The 18,816-nt window shown below is 29.6% G+C and overlaps 1 protein-coding gene across 3 annotated transcripts in view; it reads right to left on the reverse strand.

Annotated features, from left to right (window-relative positions):
• Positions 1-18,571, reverse strand: part of LOC137837608 (short-chain dehydrogenase TIC 32, chloroplastic) — a 30,946-nt gene extending 12,375 nt beyond the window's left edge. Inside the window, exons 1-6 of one of the 3 annotated variants that reach the window (XM_068646653.2) lie at positions 18,406-18,571; positions 14,114-14,345; positions 13,904-13,983; positions 13,544-13,697; positions 5,136-5,214; positions 2,050-2,134 (exon numbers count right to left, since the gene is read on the reverse strand). In XM_068646653.2, coding sequence (XP_068502754.2) covers positions 2,050-2,134; positions 5,136-5,214; positions 13,544-13,697; positions 13,904-13,983; positions 14,114-14,345; positions 18,406-18,511 — 736 coding nt within the window. In that variant the 5' untranslated portion in view covers positions 18,512-18,571. The remainder of the gene's footprint in view (positions 1-2,049; positions 2,135-5,135; positions 5,215-13,543; positions 13,698-13,903; positions 13,984-14,113; positions 14,346-18,405) is intronic. The other 2 variants (XM_090301789.1, XM_090301790.1) reach the window with 2 other exon arrangements.
• Between the last annotated feature and the right edge of the window lie 245 nt (positions 18,572-18,816).

Below are 18,816 nucleotides of genomic sequence, written 5' to 3' on the forward strand. Positions count from 1 at the left end.
AAACCATTTTATAATTTTTTATTAATATTAGAAATTACTTTAGATACCAATAATATTTTAGTCTCTAAAATAATATTTAATTTAGTCAATATAGTGACCAATTATTTTTTGTTTCTAAATTTGGTTGTTATTTAATGATTTTCTTGTAGTGATATATTATGAAGGAGAAAATGAAATAATTGAAGAAGAACCTTGAAGTGTGAAATAGAGACAAGTTTTGGAACATAATAGAGATACAATAGAGAACAGTTTAAAGAAAAAAAAGTTATTTGGATAAGTTTGATGAGGAAGATAATATAGAACAAAATGGGTCGAAGGAAAGAAGGGAGCTAATGGTAGAATGAAGAAAAATTAGTTGTAGGTATGAATGTTGATCAAACAAAAAGCGAGAAAAATGAGTTACTAAAATAATTCAAACACAAGGTATTTCCATGAAACTATAAATTAGAGGTGGATTAAAAATGGAATAAGATATATTTTAGGAGAAAATAGAAAAAAAATAAAAAATTATATATTTAAGGAGAAAAAAGATATAAAAATAAGGCTACAAGGTGAATAAAGTACATTAAAATAGTAAATTAAGTCTTGTTGTCGAAATGGAAATGGAGTCAAATGACTAAAAACCTGGATGTGGAGGGAGATTTTGAAATCCAAATGTGGGAATTGGAGGAACATAAAGAAGGACAATAACAGTAAATATGATTCATTGTGGAGGAAGGATTTGGGAAAGGTATGCAAAACTGAGGAACAACAAAATTTGTTTGATGCAAATGTTATTTGGAAAGTGAATTTAGGAAGCAGAATCAACTTTTGGAGAAATAGATGGTTAGGGAAACTCCGTTCTACATGAAATATCCTAATTGTTTTACAATGTAACTCTCAAAGATGTTGCAAATACAAATTTAGGTAGTTGGGTGAAGGAGAGTTGAACATGGGATTTTCAGTGGAGAAGAAGATGGTACCAATGGAAATTAACTTAGGTCAATTAGTTGATGTAGGAAATAGAAAGTACTAAACTAGTAGTAGCAGGAGATGATGGTTTCATATGGATGGGTGATGAATATATTGTCAAATTTGCATATGAAGTGAAGCAAGACATATATATGGTCAAATAAGCTAATATGTATATAACATTGTGGAAAAGTAAGTTATACCTTCAAGAATATGCTTTGCGTGGAGACGGTTTCAAGTTAGGTTATCGACTAAGATAATTTAGAACATATGGGGATTACATGTGAAAACTAATATGTCTGTTATGTGCGGTGTTGAAGAAGAGACAACAGATAGGATATGGATCCGGTGCTGGAATTGGTTGGGAACAGTTATGGTTTCCAAAAAAATGTCTAGGGATCACTTCCTTATGTTTACGATATTAGGGTAAGTAAAAAAGGAAACAACATTTGGAGAAAAATGTGTCTAGTTGTGACATAATGTATTTGGAAACAAATAAACACAATGAATTTTATAAACCATTAAATAGCATTACAAGAAAACTATTAAATAGAAACCAGTTGTAGAATCTAAATAATTTGTAGCTAATTAGGTACTAATTTAGAAACTATTTATGGAAATTAATTTAGATATTAATAACTTTTTTTAGTTTCTAAAGTAGTATCTAAGTTAGTCAATATAATAACTAATTATTATTTTTTTCTAAAGTTGATTTGTATTTAATGATTTTCTAGTAGTGTATGGATTGAAACATCGGAAGTATTTTATTTATATAATTTTCTTTTAATGATAAAAAAGTGATATAATTATAAAATAATTACATGTGAATTGTGTTTGGAAAGATGTAGGCTATTGTATTTACTAAGTTTGAATTCATTAAGTAGAACAACGAATTGAGCACAATTAGTTTCTTTTTTCAAGCAATATTAATTGATTATGTACAAAATATAAGATTAAAACATCAAAAGTACATGAATTAAACTTTTGGAAGATAGTTAAAAGTAGAACATACAGATATAATTTAATTATTTAACAATTTAAACAAGGTTATGATAATTTTCATGTAGACTATTAACTTTATAAATATATTATAATTACCTTTCAAGGATCGATTATGAAGATATATATTTGTGCGAACAACTCCTGGATGAAGAGAATTGGCAGTAATATCTATTCCATCTTCCTGGACAGTTGCAATATTGAACAAGTGTTAATACATCATTTACTTCTTAATTTAAAAAATTATATAAGAAACAGAAGAACAATCATTTATTGTTATATGTTTTCATTTATTGTCCTAACAATACATTTTTTCAAAAATAGAAAATAAAGTTTTATTAGGTTATACTTTTATTGCGAAAAATTAAAATAAATATTTTTTTGTCAAATAAAATGGCCTTTCCCTCTAAAAGACCAAAATACTAATATTAACCATATATGATTTTGCCAAATACTTGTTAATAATTACCTAAAAGGATATGCAATTTCAACATAAGCAACATCAAATTTAATTTAGTTTTTCAACATGAGATTTCACTTATCCAATCCTCTAGTAGTGAACTTGTACTATAATTATACAAAGGTTGTTTACGAATAGAAATGACACCCAATTTTAAAACACTAATAAATACACTTTTATGTAAATCACTAGCTACTTTACTTGGTAGCGAGATCCTTCACTTTATATAAACCTAAAAGAAATGTTAGGACTAGAATTGACATAATACTAATTACTAGAGAATGGTTAGATGCATCGCAAGTGCATCCTCTTTCCGAGACAGAAATATTTCAATCTTCACTATATTACAACTAAAAAGAAAATTATTCTTTTTCTTAAATATGGACCCCTCATGAAGAGATTGATTTTTTTTAAATTACATTATGTCACGTCACAATTGTAAATTGATATCTTTAACTATGCAGTTCTCAAAGTAATATTTTTCTATTTCAGATTATTTTTTTAATGTTTTGGTGGACAAAAAACAAGGTTATAGACCTAAGTCTTTTAGGATATTAGATGGTTGGTTAAAAGTAAACAATTCTAAAATGGGAAACTCTCTACCAACAAGGTTCTCTAGGTTTTGTCTTAAAAGTGAAACTAAAGGCTTTGAAGGTAAACTAAATAGTGGATTCAATAGCCGTTTGGAAGCATTAATTTGTTTATGATCGACAAAGAATAAAATAAATTAATGTGACATACTTAAGTGGTGTTCCAACCCTTATACAAAAAGGACACGTTATTAGGCTACAACCAATCCTGTAGTCCAACAAATAACAAAACAATAGCCCAATAATAACAAAACAGTTGTGTTTCAACCTTTAAAATTGGTCCAAAAGGGAAACCAATTACACATTCCTACTATATGTTTTCACAATATGAAGATACCTATAGGTTCTCCTTCTGAAGACAAAGATACACGAAACAATGTATCATATTGGAAGCATTAATGAACGATACACAAATGTTACAAGATAAATTAATGAGATAGATAAAAATGGAGGAAATACAAAGGCTTAGAGTTGAGGAATATGAAATAAAAGGAACTAGTAGGAAAAACTCTAGCAAGTGAATACATATTGTGATCATACAAAGCAAATGATGAAGAATATAATGATGGTCGAAGAAGAAATTTGTTGTGTAATGATAGTGCTTGGTGCAACGGTGCAATTATTCTTAGGACCTACTATGGTGCGGTATGTAGAATTATATGTTTTATAATGGAAGACTAACTGGTTCAATAGTTGTTTCCAAATAACGAGGAAGAAATATGGTCATAAAGGTTATCTTAGTTGCAACGTACCACCCTATCGCACAATAAAAATGAACTTGGTTTTTTCTTTGTTTGTTGGCTTGGTTCACGATCCCTATATCAACGTAGTGGTAGAAATAACAATGTTGGATACTGATAAAGAAGGAGTAAAGTGTTAGACTTTAGCCAGAGAAAGCATATCTCGTAGATGCTTATGTTTGTAATATTTTTCTAATTGATCAATTCAATGGTTGCTTACAGTCTACAAGGTTGGATGGGAATATTCGCCTGGGTTTAATTATTTTTGCTAATTGTGTTTAGTATTAATGATGGAAGGTCCTTGTTGTTTTTTCTCCTACAATTTTTCTTTTTGCTACTGCAAGAGCTCTTATTAGGATTCTCTAATAGACTTTTGTGCAGTAGTTTTTTAGAACGTGGATGCGGAGGAGATGAGAGTATGGAGCCTCACAAATTAATTTGAAGTTAGTTTTGAGAAAGTTGTACTGCTTTTAAGATTCACTTTGAGAAATAATGACTTAGTGGAGTGGAATCTTCTTATGTAAATGTTGAGAATATTGAATTTTTATAAGAAATGGATTTTGTGGGTTATTAGGTTCCTAAAATCAAACTTAGTACCATAATGAGATGTGAGGATTTTCTTGTTCCTAGTGAATTGATATGAATTTATATTAAAGTTTGTTAATATTATAGTTGAAACCACTTTAATTTATTGTATGTTTTTATTTTCTTTTTCTTATTTTTTATTACCATTCTTCAATTCATTGTGGTATTGGTTGGTTGTGATGTTCCTGTTTGGTGAATTTAGTGAAAATCCACAACACCTATTATTTAGAAATTTGATACCAAGTTAATAGGTTTCCTTTGGTGGAATTATGTGTTTGCATAGTTTTGTCCTATATCTTTCTTGCGTCTTCTTTTAAATTCCAAAACAATAGTTTGGAAAAACTTCAAATAATTCAAAGAAGATTTTTGTGGGAAAAAAAAGAAGAAAGATTCATTGAGTAGTTGGGAGAAAGTCTATTGTACAAAAGGAGTGATGGTATTAGGTGCAGGATCTAAGAACTTTTAACGAAGTGTTTCTAAGAAATTAATGCAAATGGTTACTACAATTTAGAGGAAAAACCCTACGGTCCAGAATCTCAGATTCTAAGTATAGAGGGTAGAAAAACATGTTAGTTGGTATTTATTTACTTTTAAAAGTAAATAAAACATAACCACTCTTTCTTAGGGATTTTTAGCATGTACAGATAGAAATTAAGTTTTTTCTCTTCTGATTTTTATAAAATGGTTTGGTATTAATTACGATGTCTATTATTGATAAAAAAAAATATAAACAACAACATTGTTTCATCATAGTTAAAAAAAATATATTAATTAATCAATTGAAATAATGAAATTTTACTATGGTAAAACCTTGAAACGTCTTGCAAGTTCTTTGGCATGTAAAATGTTAGCAAGCTTCGATTGTCCATATGCACGCCAATTGTTGTAACTGCACATAAGAAAGTAAATGAATTATGAAAAACACAAATATTTTTCCATTTTAATTATTGTATTTTTGCATGATGATATGTAAGAATCATTACTTATTTATTCATTTTTTTCTCATAAAAGAATGTTTACAAGTTGAAATCTTTTTATCTTAAAAATTATAGAAATATATTATAAATGATAAGGAAATGAGTTTTGTATAAGTAAGTCATCAATAAGTATTAAGTTAATTTTAAGCCCAACTCAACCTCATAAAATCGACTTTTTCCAACTCATGCGTGGGACTATATATTTATGGGTGGTCCGATAGCGACCCGATAGCGGGTGGCCTGATTAGTCCAACAAACTCTTGCTAGGATAGACTCTAAATGACTCTGATACCATATTAAGAAGTGAATTTTAAGCCTAACTCAACTTATAAGGTGAAGTTTGCACCCACTTATATATTATTAAATGTCTTTATCTCTAATCGATGTTGAATCTCCATCAATAAGAAATATATTCAACAATTAGTAAGAAAATTACCACCAATAAGGAAAATTAATACTAATGGTTATTTTAGTTGTGGACGTTAGATCAAACTGAATAAAATCAATTTAGTTCATCAACCAAAAAACATCACTATATTGATGTTTGTTATGTGACACTTTTGTTGAACAAAGGCTTTGATGACTCCAAATCTTGAAGAATTATGTGAAGTTCTGTTGCTGCTTGTTTTGTTGGGTATTGTGTAGTGTTTGAATTTGTAATCCACTTCAAAGAATAGATCCAAGGGCATTTGATCTTGAAACCTTTTAAAAAAGATAAGTTTTCAAAGTTAAGTGGAAAATCAACCAGTTGATTTATCGTTTCAATCAAGTGTTTTTACACTTAGAAGTTTTTTAAAGAGTTTGAAACAATTTGACTTTGGTTGACTTTGCTGTCAAACCAATTCAATCGCTTTTTCGATAAATCAACCGATTGATTTTTGAAATTTCTTAATAGAGTTTTGTTAAGTCTGTTAAATTTGTTTTGGCTGGTTTTCAAACTACTTTGGCTTCTGTTTTTAACGATTTTAACGACTATTTGGAGGTTATAAAAAGGGTTTTATACTCCTAGTTGAATATACTTTTTCAATAGACTTAGATTGCCTTTTTGAAATCAGGTTTTTCAAGATTGACTAAGGCTTTGTACTTTTCTTCAAGAGGAATAGGACTGTTGTGTGTAAAGTCAATTTTTCAATTTTGTGAATTGATTCAGGTGTACTCTTTCCTCTTCTTTTAATCTTTGTACTTCTATAAGGTAGTGTGATACAGATCAATAGGGTTTTCTGATATGTGTCGTGTTTGCAAAGAGAAGGTTATGTTCTTGAAGGGTTCAAGAACATCTCTGTTGTCTGTGTTGTAAATCAAAAGAATTTGATTTGTTAGTGAAATTTCCAGGTGTTTCTAGGGACTGGATGTAACTCTTTGATAAGAGTGAACCAGTATAAACCTATTGTGTTAATTTGCCTTCCCCTTATTTCATTTAAATCTGTTTAATCTTTGTTTTTATACATTGCTGATAAAAACAATTAGTTGAATCGAAGAAACAACCGATTGATTTTATGGAATCAAGTTAAAAACAAATTTGATTTTGGTTGAACTTGCTCTGTATCTTTGATTTTGCTAGTGACTTTCATAAAACCTTCAAAGTTTGCGAAAATCTTACATAAACAATTCACCCCCCCTCCCCCCCTCTCTTGTTTTAGCCCTAACAATATGCATAAAGAGCTAAGATCTTGAAATTTACTCAAGTTTTTTGATCCTAAAATTCGTTTTCATGGCTGAAAACTACCCTTTGGGGAGGGTGCATATATTAATAAACCACCTTTGTTTTGTGGTTTGAATTATTTATTTTGGAAGGTTAGAATGAAAATCTTTGTGGAGTCTTTAGATAAGGGGATTTGGGATGCTATTGAAAATGGTGCTTTCATTCCAACTATTGAAAAAGATAATGTTTTTGTTGAAAAACCTTGGTCCTAATGGACTGAGTCTGAAAGTAAAAAGGCTAAATTTGATTGGATTGCCAAGAACATTATAACATTATAGCAAGAAATTTAATGATTTTAACATTAACAAGTATACTTTCTTTGGGTGTGGTGAACAGGGGCATATAAAGGCTAATTTCCCAACGAAGACAACAAAAATAGGGAATCAAGCAGGAGGTTTGAAAAGAAAGGAAAATCAAAGAAAGCCTACATTGCTTGGGATGATAATGATGCTTCTCCTTCAAGGTCTTCATCAAGTGAAGATGAAAAGGCAAATCTATGTCTTATGGCTAAAGGAAAATTCGTTTCTAGTAGTGTAAGTTCAAGCACTTCCATCAATTTTGAAAATTATAGCTAACTTCTTGAGGCTTTTAAAGAAACTCATGAAGAAGTTAACAAATTGGCTCTCTTAAACAACCGTTTGAAAGACTTAAATAATTGGTTAGAAAACAGGGTCAACACATTAGAAGAAGAGCTTGTTAATTCTAAAAAGGATTTTAAAATCTGGAACTGATCTACAAGAACTCTTTTTGTGAATGTGAGTCAAGGTTTTGTGAAAATTGTGAATCTCTTGAAAAGAAGGTTCACCATCTTGTTAAAAATGTGGATAAGCTTTCCAAAGGAAAATCTAACTTTGAAATTGTTCTTTTCTCTCAAACGTGTGTCTTTGGTAAAGCTGGATTGGGATTTAATCCTCACAACAAGCAAAAAACAGTTTCAAAACCTTTTTCTACATTTTTTGAAAAACAACCGATTGAAAAGTCGAAACAACCGGTTGTTACATGCTTTTACTGTATGAAAAGAGGTCACTCTGTTAGGTACTGCAAAATTTGAAATTTTTCTGTTCCTAAAGGTATTTTAAGAGGGGTTCCTAAGGTTTCTAAGGATTCTAAAGTTCCAGTTAATCCAATTGCTACTCATGAACCCAAATTCAAAAAGGGACCAAATTTTTCCTACTAAGATTTGTATCTTGCAGGGATTCATGAATGTTTAAGTTCTTTAACGAAAAGGATGATGCCTCAATTGAAAAGAAATCTAGTGTTTATGCTTTGATGGCTAATCCTATGAACAAATATATTTTGTGTTGTATAATACTACTGTCATAAGTGTTAAAATACTCAAAATATTAAAACTCTTATCTCTCACTATGTGTACGTGATTCACTGTGATTTGATTAATTGAAGTTTTTTTTTTCTTGTGGACATCTGTTGTGAAAATATATCTACATAATGGTTTATGAAATCATTAAAATGTTTGTTCAACACTGCCAAAGTCTTTTTTATTTTATTTGTAAAGCTTTTTTCTGATGCAGAAAACAACCGATTATTTTCACGAAATAACCGATTATTTTCTCTCTATCAGTTTGGTTTGAAAGATGTTTTGAAACTTTGTCCTTTGGTACAATTGTTTCTCTTAAATCCAAACTGTAATGGTCAAAATTGCATTTATCATGGCTTTGATTTTGCTCTGAAAGGAAGTTATGTTGGTCATAAATGGAATATATTCCATATCTTCTTGGAAATTTAAGAGTTTTTATGATTAGTCAATTCTCTAAGTGTTGGTCATGTGAATTCTGGTCAAAGGCTGACGTGGAACAGTTATTTCTCTGAACAAATTCTTTTTCTTGAAGAAATCAACCTACTAAAAGCCAAACTTTGTAACTGCTTTTACTGCTATATAACCACATTTGTTCAGTTGTTTTTCTTCACAGAATCAACCTATGGATTATTCCTCTGCCTTCATATCAAATCTTCTGTCTCCCTCCTTTTGCTTATGATATTTCCTCCCTTCTCCATGGAATCAACACCTCTTCCCTCTAAAAGGATGAAATCCAAAGGAGTAAAAAGGAGCGGTCGTTTAGAAAGTTGGTTTGTTGGTGAAAATCAAAAAATTGAAAAATATCTTCATGAAACCAACAGAAAAGCAATCAATAATCCAAAGCTTATCACCTTCAACTAGTTAAAAGAGCAGAAACTTACTGAAGTAAGGAGCATGCTAAAGGAACAACAGCTGAAGAGGTTCCTTGAAATTTCTGGAAACATTTATCCAAACTTGGTAAGAGTTTTCTATACCAATCTACAAATTGTTAGTGATACTATCAGCTCACATGTAAAAGGAGTTGATATGGAAATAACCCTTGAAGTCTAGACTGCGGTTGCTGGACTGAAGTTTGATGGATTAAGAATAAACAAAGGGAACACTGGAGTTGTTGAAGACTTCAACAAAATGCAGTTTTATAGAAGTTGCTTGAAGAATCCTCAATCCAAAGTAGGGAACTTTTCGGTGGGTGGCTTAAGACTTAATGAAAGGCTTATTGCCTTTATTGTCTCATGGATGCTAACACTAAGGGGGAGCAACCACTCCATGTTGACTTAGGAAGATCTTGTCCTCATCTACTGCCTAATGAACAAGGTCAAGATCAACTGGATTCACATCATCAAAGAACATATGCAAAATTCTATGAGGTTAAGTGTTATCACTACCCCTATGCTATCCTTATTTCTAAATTTTTGAATTTCTTTGAAGTTAATCTTCAAGAAGAGCTAACTAAGGTGGTCAAGGGATCACATGAAATTAACAATGGCTCTCTAAGCAAAATGGGTTTCACAAAAATTGGGGGAAAATGGGTCAACAAGGATGGAGATCAAGTTGGATCCTCTAGTGGAGCTCATGCAGAAGATGGTGATGAAGAGCAAACTGATGTTGTTGTCGATGGTGGTGGTGCTGGATTCTAGGCCAGAGAAGAGGATGTTGGTCCAAGTGTTGGAATCATGGGAGATCGCATCACCTCTATGACACCATTTGAAAGATTGGTGTTAAGAAGAATGAATGACCTTGCTGATGAACAAAGGAGCCACCATGAGTTTTGTGTGGCACGTTTTTAGAGAATTGATGAAAAGATTTAAGTTGTTCAAAATCAACTTGTTGAGCTTCAATATGGAAGAGATGATTGAAGTCTTCAATGCTTTATTTCTAAATTATGTTTAATATGCTGAACAATATTTTTTTTTTTTTTTTGTCTTACTCTATTTGTGAAGACAAAATAGGAGGAGATATATATGGTTTTATGTGTTGGTTTTATATTGAAACAATTTGACTTTGGTTGACTTTGTTGTCAAACCAATCCAATCAGTTGTTTCGATAAATCAATGGATTGATTTTTGAAGTTTCTTAACAGAGTTTTGTTATGTCTATTAAATATGTTTTGGTTGGTTTTCAAACTACTTTGGCTTCTGTCTTTAACGATTTTAACGGCTTTTTGGAGGCTATAAAAAGGATTTTATACTCCTAGCTTAATATACTTTTTTAAGAGATTTAGATTGCATTTTTTAAATCATGTTTTCCAAGATTGCCTAGGCTTTGGACTTTTCTTCAAGAGGAATAAAACTGTTGTGTGTAAAGTTAATTTTTGAATTATGTGAATTGATCCATGTTTACTCTTTCCTCTTATTTTAATTTTTGTACTTCTATAAGGTTGTGTGATACAGATCAAGAAGGTTTTTTGATATGTGTTGTGTTTGCAAAGAGAAGGTTGTGTTCTTGAAGGGTTCAATAACATCTTTTTGTTGTGTGTGTTGTAAATCAAAAGAGTTTAATTTGTTAGTGAAATTCCCAGGTGTTTCTGGGGACTAGATGTAACTCTTTGTTAAGAGTGAACAAGTATAAACCTATTGTGTTGATTTCTCTTCCCTTTATCTCATTTAAATTTGTTTACTCTTTGTTTTTATACACTGCTGACAAAAACAATCAGTTGAATCGAAGAAACAACCGATTGATTTTCTGGAATCAAGTTAAAAATAGATTTGATTTTTCCTGAACTTGCTATGTATCTTTGATTCTGATTATGACTTTTATTAAACCTTTAAAGTTTGAAAAAATCTTGCATAAACAATTCAACCCCCCACTTGTTTTAGCCCTGAAATTCTAACAACTTTAGTTGTCATTAAGAATAGTTTGATGTTATTTCTTTTTTGCCTGTTATAGCGGAAAAGTTATGAATCTATTTTATAAAATTTTGTATAAGAATTTTTATAAGAGAAAAGTAAGAATAACATATTGAAAATGTCTTCTTCATAAATTTAAATTCATTTATACATAAGTTAATTTATAGAAATTTTTCATATAAATTTTCCAAATTTTACTTTTAATTTATGCATAAAATAATTTTATCTTATAGAAAAATCAATTTATTTTGTACTTTATATATTTGTTTTATTATTGTTTACTAAGATACTCCTATAAAAAAAAAGTCTCAGTAATCAATATGTTATTGATATTGATATTCAACTCAATTTTTTAACAATGTTTTTATTCAAGTTTTGCTGAAGAAAAAACAATATTTAGAATAATGGACATGTTAAAAGTGATTAATCAACTCTTTTTAGAGTAGATAGAGGTTCAAGACTAGACTAGTGGCGAAATGGTTTAAATGAGTTAAAGGGGTAGTTTATAATAAGATATTCTCACCTTTGGTAAAACTTTGTTCAATAAGGATTTTGATGTCTATTATTAACCTATATAATATGGTGTTGGGACAGTTAGATCTGAAGACAACTTTTTTTGCATGGAATCTTGGTGGAGACCGTCTACATACAGTAACCTGGAGGGGTTTGTTGAAGAAAAAAAGGAATGTATGTCTCTTGAAGAAATCATTTTATGGCTTGAAACAGATTCCAAGGTAGTGGTACAAGAGATTTGCAGACTTCCTAAGGCAAACAATGTTCTAGAGGAGCATTTATGATAGATGCGTCTACATCCTTAAGAAGAAAAGTCTATTTATTTTTGGTCTTATATTTAGGCGATAGTATTATAGCCAACTAATATGAAAATGAATTGAAGGAGTTCAAATAAAAATTAAGCTTAGAGTTTGAAATAAAAGATCTTGGTCACACAAGGCGAATACTAAGAATGGACATACAAAGGGATCAAACGGTTGGAATATAGCATCTATCTCAGTAAGGAAACTTGCAGAAGGTGGTTGAGAGGTTTAGGATGCATGAATTTCAACTTATGTGAACACCTTTGGGACATCACACAAGGTTCTTAATTACCTAAGTTTCTATTATTATGATAGAAATGAGAGAGATGAAGACTACTACATTGTATGAGATGATCTATGGCAGACCATTTTGGAACATGCTATTAATGTTGTTATAACGTTCATGGTAGGTCCTGAACTTCTCATTGGGAGGCTTTAAAGTGGGAATTGAGATATTTGAATAATGGAACAATATCATCTATTCTAGACGATTTATGCATAACAAACATGCTATATAGCAATTTGTAAACGTTGATTATACAGGGAATGTTGATAACAGAAAGTCACTTATGGGTATCCTTTTCCATTGTTTGGTACTGCAATTTGTTGAAAATACAGTTTGCAATCAGTGGTAGTTTTATCTACTACCCAAACAGAGTATATCGTGCTCATAGAAGAGGTGGACAAGCCACAATGGTTGAAGGGGATGATTGGAAAGTTGGGTATTGTGCAAGTCTGTGTGACTATTTATTATGATAGTCAAAGTATCATACATCTAGTTGATCATTGGATCTACCATGAGAGGATGAAACAAATAGACGTTAGACTGTACTTCGTGAGTGACATTGTTGAGTCTATGGAGGTTAGAATAGAAAAGACGGACTTGGAGGAAAATCCTACATATGTTTTACAAAGTCCTTCCCAAGATCGAGGTTCAGACAATGTTTGGAGTTGATTAAGAAAAAGGAACTTGATATTGGAAGCCCTTCCATAATTTGGAGTCAAGGTGGAGAATTGTGATGATGTGCAACAAACAATCTTTTGTAGAGATCATTCAGACGATTAGACCATCTGATGGAAGAGAGCAGAAGACCATCTACTAGAGACCGTCTAGGAATGGTTGTAACAGACCGTCTAGTACAAGTATTTATTAGGCTTAATATTGTCTTAATAATTTTTTATTATTCCTTTATTTTAGGTTCTATATATAAATATCGTTATGAGTATGGACTGTACACTCTAAACTTATTAGACTATGTGTATAAAACCTTTTTGTGTTAATAAAAGTGTTTTATTTGTTCTTCTTGTTTGTTATTGTTGATAACCTAACAATTTCAACTTTAAAGATCACTCTTAAAATATCATTTTTTTTGTTTGAGAAAAGAAGGAAAGTTTGGGAGAATTTTAACTAGGGAGTGTTAGATTTCAATTTTAGCACCCTTTCTCATAAAAGCATTAACCTAATTGATACTTAATAAAAAAATATATTTTACACAAGTAGCATATGGTGATGATTGAACTACCTAGATTAAATCTACTTCATAGATTTGAACTACCTTTTACCTTAATGGATCATTAATTTTTTCAAAATGGATTCCTCCATGATACGTAAATCGATGACCTGTTGAAGAGACGTTAACAATTCTCCCTTTTACCTTACTTTCTCCTGTTGTTTTCTTCATATTATCCAACAACAGATTTGTTAGATGAAAATGACCTGTAAAATTATGTTGAACAAAATTAATAGATTGATACTATTTGGAAAATTTCTCAACTTTATAGAAATAACAAAGTTATTAGACATTTTATGACAAAGTGTAAAATGAATATGCATATATTTCATATGATAATTACTTATAACCCCAAACACACCCCAATATCATAAAAATTAATGTAATGAAACTTATATAAATTCAAACATACCTAAATAATTTATAGCAAATTGAAGTTCAACGTTATCCGTGGATAGCATGAAAGGGACTGCACAAATCCCTGCATTGTTTCTTAGAATTACAAAAAACAAATAAATTATTATAATTATTACTAAATTATTTCAATGAGTGATCACGATTAAGTATTTTGAAGGATATATGAAATAGTATATGAAAGAAAAAGTTTAATAATGGTGCTTACATCAAAATATTCAATGGAAGACGAGTTGAATTAAACTCAGTTGCAAAATTTTGAACAGACACCATTGAGCTTAAATCTAACTTCATCACATCAACTTTAGCTGTTGGAATTTCCTTAAGTATTGATTTCTTCACATTATTTGCATCAATCATATCAATCACTCCCATAATCACATGCACACCACGCAATGCAAGAACACGAGCAGTTTCAGCACCAATACCACTTGATGCACCTATTGTGCTTTCAAACAACAACAACTACAATTAAAAAGTGTGTGTATGCAACAAACAAACAAAAAAGAATAGTTTTTTTTTTTAATTTGATTTAATATATATACATTATCAAAATTTAAATTCAAGAAAATATGACATTTTCTTAAAAGATAGTCTTGTACCTAAGTTGCATAGTGCTGAACTCAGTTAACATCTAAGCAATTTTGGCTAGCCCTCAATTGTAAGGTTGAGGTAGTTTGTTTGGAAAATTATGTCTTAGACCCAATTTGAAACAGTTACTCCCTACCTTGTTCAATGATTTCCACTTGCATTGGATGCATATTGTTTTTCTAATTAAGTGTTTTTCTGTCTAAAAGCTTTTATAATTTAAGGGTTTAATTTAAGTTTTAAGTCATTTAAGTATTTTTTTATTAAGTTTTTATTAAAAAAATTGTTTTAATGAGTACTGAGAAGTGGCTAATTTCAGTAATATTTTATATTAAAATATAGGCACTTATGAGTATTAATTGTTAATTTATATATAAAATAATTCCTAATTTATGAATAAGAGCATTTTATTCCCAAATTTGGTGTTAATTTCAGTTTTCTAGGGTAGAATGGAGATTTGTTCTAAAGAGGAATGATATAAGCTAAAAAGAGAAAGTTGGAAGGTCTCAGGATGTATAAAAGTGCCAAAAAAGCCAACTTTGCAACAGGAGATCTCGCTTGAGCAGGAATGCTCCAGGGGCGTTTTCGAAAATCGACGCCTTTCTCGCTCAAGCGAGAATGTGTTAGATTAATTGGGCTAATTTTATGTTTAATGAACCAACCCATCAGCGCGACGTAGGAAGTCACCTAACTCTAGTAAATTAGATTAAATAGGGGGCTAGAGGCTCAACCCTAGTGTGCCAGATCGAGGAGAAAACATCATTGAGTGATTTCTAACCAATTGGGAGAATGGAAGGTGCTAGAAATATGCGTAGCTAGTTCTACCATTTGGGATTGTGAGTAATCTGTTCGAATTCTTATGTATTGAGATGATATTTAAATATGATACAATATTCTATTCTTGATTGATTATTGGTTTTGTTGTTTTGCTTCTAAATAGTTGTGACATGTTTGAGAATCTTAAATTTGACTGGAAAGTATTTTTAGGGTTCTCACCTAAACAACAATAATTAACATATTTGAGTGTTAGGAATAGACTTGAAATGTTAATTGTTATTAACGTCTAAACGTGATTATAAGTTGTTTTTGTAAATATGCGAGAAATCGATATTTAGGAAACATTCTTAATAATTTTATATGCGGGGAATCAATGTAAATGACTTTTCTACGGGCATTAATTTCAACCAAAGAACATAATGTTAACATGCTAATCAAAATACATAAGAGTGAGAAAAGATGAAACATAATCCCTATTTTTCCAAATTGAAGCAACCAATTTTTTTCTATTTTCTTATTGATCATCGCCAACATAACCACTTTCAACACACTTTTTATTGTTTTGTTTTATATTTAGCGAATATTCTACTTGATAATTCAATTGTTCCTCATGGGATCGATATTCGTCCTTAGGGACAAATTATTACTTCTGACAATGTGGTGCACTTGCCATAAAAGTCATTAAGTACTTAAAAAATTTATATTTTTCATTTGAATTTGTGTCATTTAATTTTTCTATTCGTTAGGTAACACAAGTATTATCTTACTCTGTCATCTTGCTTACTTGTATTCATGTGTTAATAAATGTGAGGCTTTGCAGTTAATATAAAATGAGATTATTATTAATGTAAAACAAAAAAGTGACTTGTATTGATTTCATTGAAAATGTGTTGATAAGAATGTTGTCATACTCCCTTATGGCTTCCACATCATCATGACCAAAGAACCGTCGTCATCACCTATAGGTTACGATATTGGCCTTTTGGTCATTGTAGGTGACAACAATGATCTTTTGGTCTCTATAGATGATGATGTGAACGTCATTGGGGAGCATAACGATCTCAATATCTAACACATTTTCAATGCAGTAATAGTCACTTGTCATTTTACATTAACCGTGATATCATTTTATATTAATCACAAAATATCACATCACATTTCTTAACACGTGAAGACCAGTAAACAATATGATGGAGTAAAATAACAGTCATGTCACTTAATTAAAGGAAAAATTAAATAGCAAGGATTGAATTAGAAAATATAGAAATTGTGACTACTCAGTAAAAAAAACAAAAATAATAGAAACTCAATTAAAAATACTCAAAATTATAAGGGAATTGAAACTTAACTAAGCCTATGGGGGAGTTTATTGGGGTTTCTCTGCATTTCTTAATATTCAGACTACTTTGATTGTTGAGTTTTATGGAATTATATATGCTCTGAAGGAAGTTCAAAAGATGGGTTTACTAATGTATGGCTTGAATGTGATTTGTCTTGTTTTGTGTTACGTTTACTGCTAGGACTTCTGTTTTTTGGATGCTTCATAATCGATTGAATACTTGTCTTAATTATTATGGGAAAATCAGGTTTAGGGTTACTCATATTTTTCGTGAAGGGAATGCGTTGGCTAACTTAGGATTTATTCCTAGAGAATAATATCATTGGTATAATAGGCTTTCATCTAGTTTGTTCATGGAATTCTTTATGAATATGTCTAATTTACCTATGTATCATTTTTATTAACATATGGGTTTTGGTCTAGTCCCCCATAGTTTTATTATATTTTTTTTCTTTTTCCTTTTTGTAATAATATTTTTTCGTGTGATATCAGATGATTGTTGTTACTTGAGGTGTCATTATAACTGAGATGTCAAGTTGCATAGTGATACCTATTTATAAAAAAAATAAGCCTAATTTAATTAGATAAAAAAATTCTCCCATTTTTATGAAATTAAAATAAAATCAATTTTAGTTATTTTTTGTTTTAAATAATTTTATTTTTAAAATTTTGTATTTGAATAAAGACATTTAAATTTATTAAATTTATGGTATCAAATATAAAAATTTATTTTCCTATTAAATATTTTAATAAATTAAAATATTAGTTAGATAGTTATTTAATCAAGGTCTACAAGCTTTTTTAAGTTGACTTAGAAAAAAAACCTAAATTAATATAGATTAGGTTTTTTTACAATATTAGTTAAAGTTGTTCTAAATTATTTCAATTACTAATTAAAGTTATTTTTTTACAATGTGTCCCCAAACTAACATTCACTAACACAATCTTAAACAAAAGAATGAAAAATATTTTTAAATTAACATCTAATTTTAGCTAATAAAATTTTAATTATAAATCATTTTAAAATTTAAATTAGTTACTAATTTAATTAAAGATGGATTTAAAATGTATAGTTAGTAAATAAAATATTAATTAATGTAAACTTTTAATTTAAAAATTTGCTTATAAATTTTATTAATAACAAAAATTACTTTAAATATTAATAATTTTTAGTTTATAAAATAATATTAAATTTAATCAATATAATTATTAATTATTTTTATTTTAAAATTAATTATTTGATAAAAAAATTAGTTAACACAACTAATTAACAACTTGATGTGGATAATCAATATTTTAATTTAAAAAGAAAATATATCATTAAAATATTAAAATAATAAGTTGTGAAGGTATTAATGCTCTATTTTTAAATATTTGAAATTTATTTTTTATATGCATTATTATTTTTTCATTATCTCCCCTTTCGCGTAAAAATCAAGGGCGATGGTTTGAGAATACCATGACAGAAGCTTACTATAGACTTTCATTGAAAAAAAAGACATAATTAAATTTAGTCTCTGAGGTAAAAAGATCAATGCATTAACTCTTTACTCAAGGAAAAATGATTCAGTGAAATTCTAACAGAAATTTAATTTTCAATGACTAAATTGGAGAGACAATCTGATAAAAAAGTATTTCAAATATTTGTTTATTAAAATCTAATTTTATTTTTTTATATTTCATAAGATAATAATTATTTGTTTACCTTTTTCTTTAATTAACATGTAATGATATGAAAAATATGACGAGTGTTGAATAGAAAATGAAAAAGCAGTGAGAAAGAGAAAAAGAGCGACCTGTGACAATTGCAGTGAGAGCGGTAGCATGGATCCCTTGAGTAACTTGGAGTGCAGTGGAAGATGATGAAAACCCAGAAACTCCTTTTCTACTCAATCCCCACATTTTTCTTTCCTGCGTCAAACTCGCTATGTTGTATCTTCTGTATATTGATTGCAGGAATGCAGAAGCAAGCAGTTGTTGATATATATATATATATATATATATATATATATATATATATATATATATATATATAAATATATGTGTGTGCAGGAACACCTACACAAATCATAAATGTTACAGCTAGATACCCCTCCATTGTGAATATTTTATTAACATTATTTACATTATAAGAAGGGGTGATCAACTCTGGATGGAATCTAGATCTAATAAAATGATTTGGATTCCAAAATTTATATTATTTTAAT

The sequence above is a fragment of the Phaseolus vulgaris genome, chromosome 4, assembly GCF_051622355.1.
Source record: "Phaseolus vulgaris cultivar YP4 chromosome 4, ASM5162235v1, whole genome shotgun sequence".
In the NCBI taxonomy this organism is placed as follows: domain Eukaryota; kingdom Viridiplantae; phylum Streptophyta; class Magnoliopsida; order Fabales; family Fabaceae; genus Phaseolus; species Phaseolus vulgaris.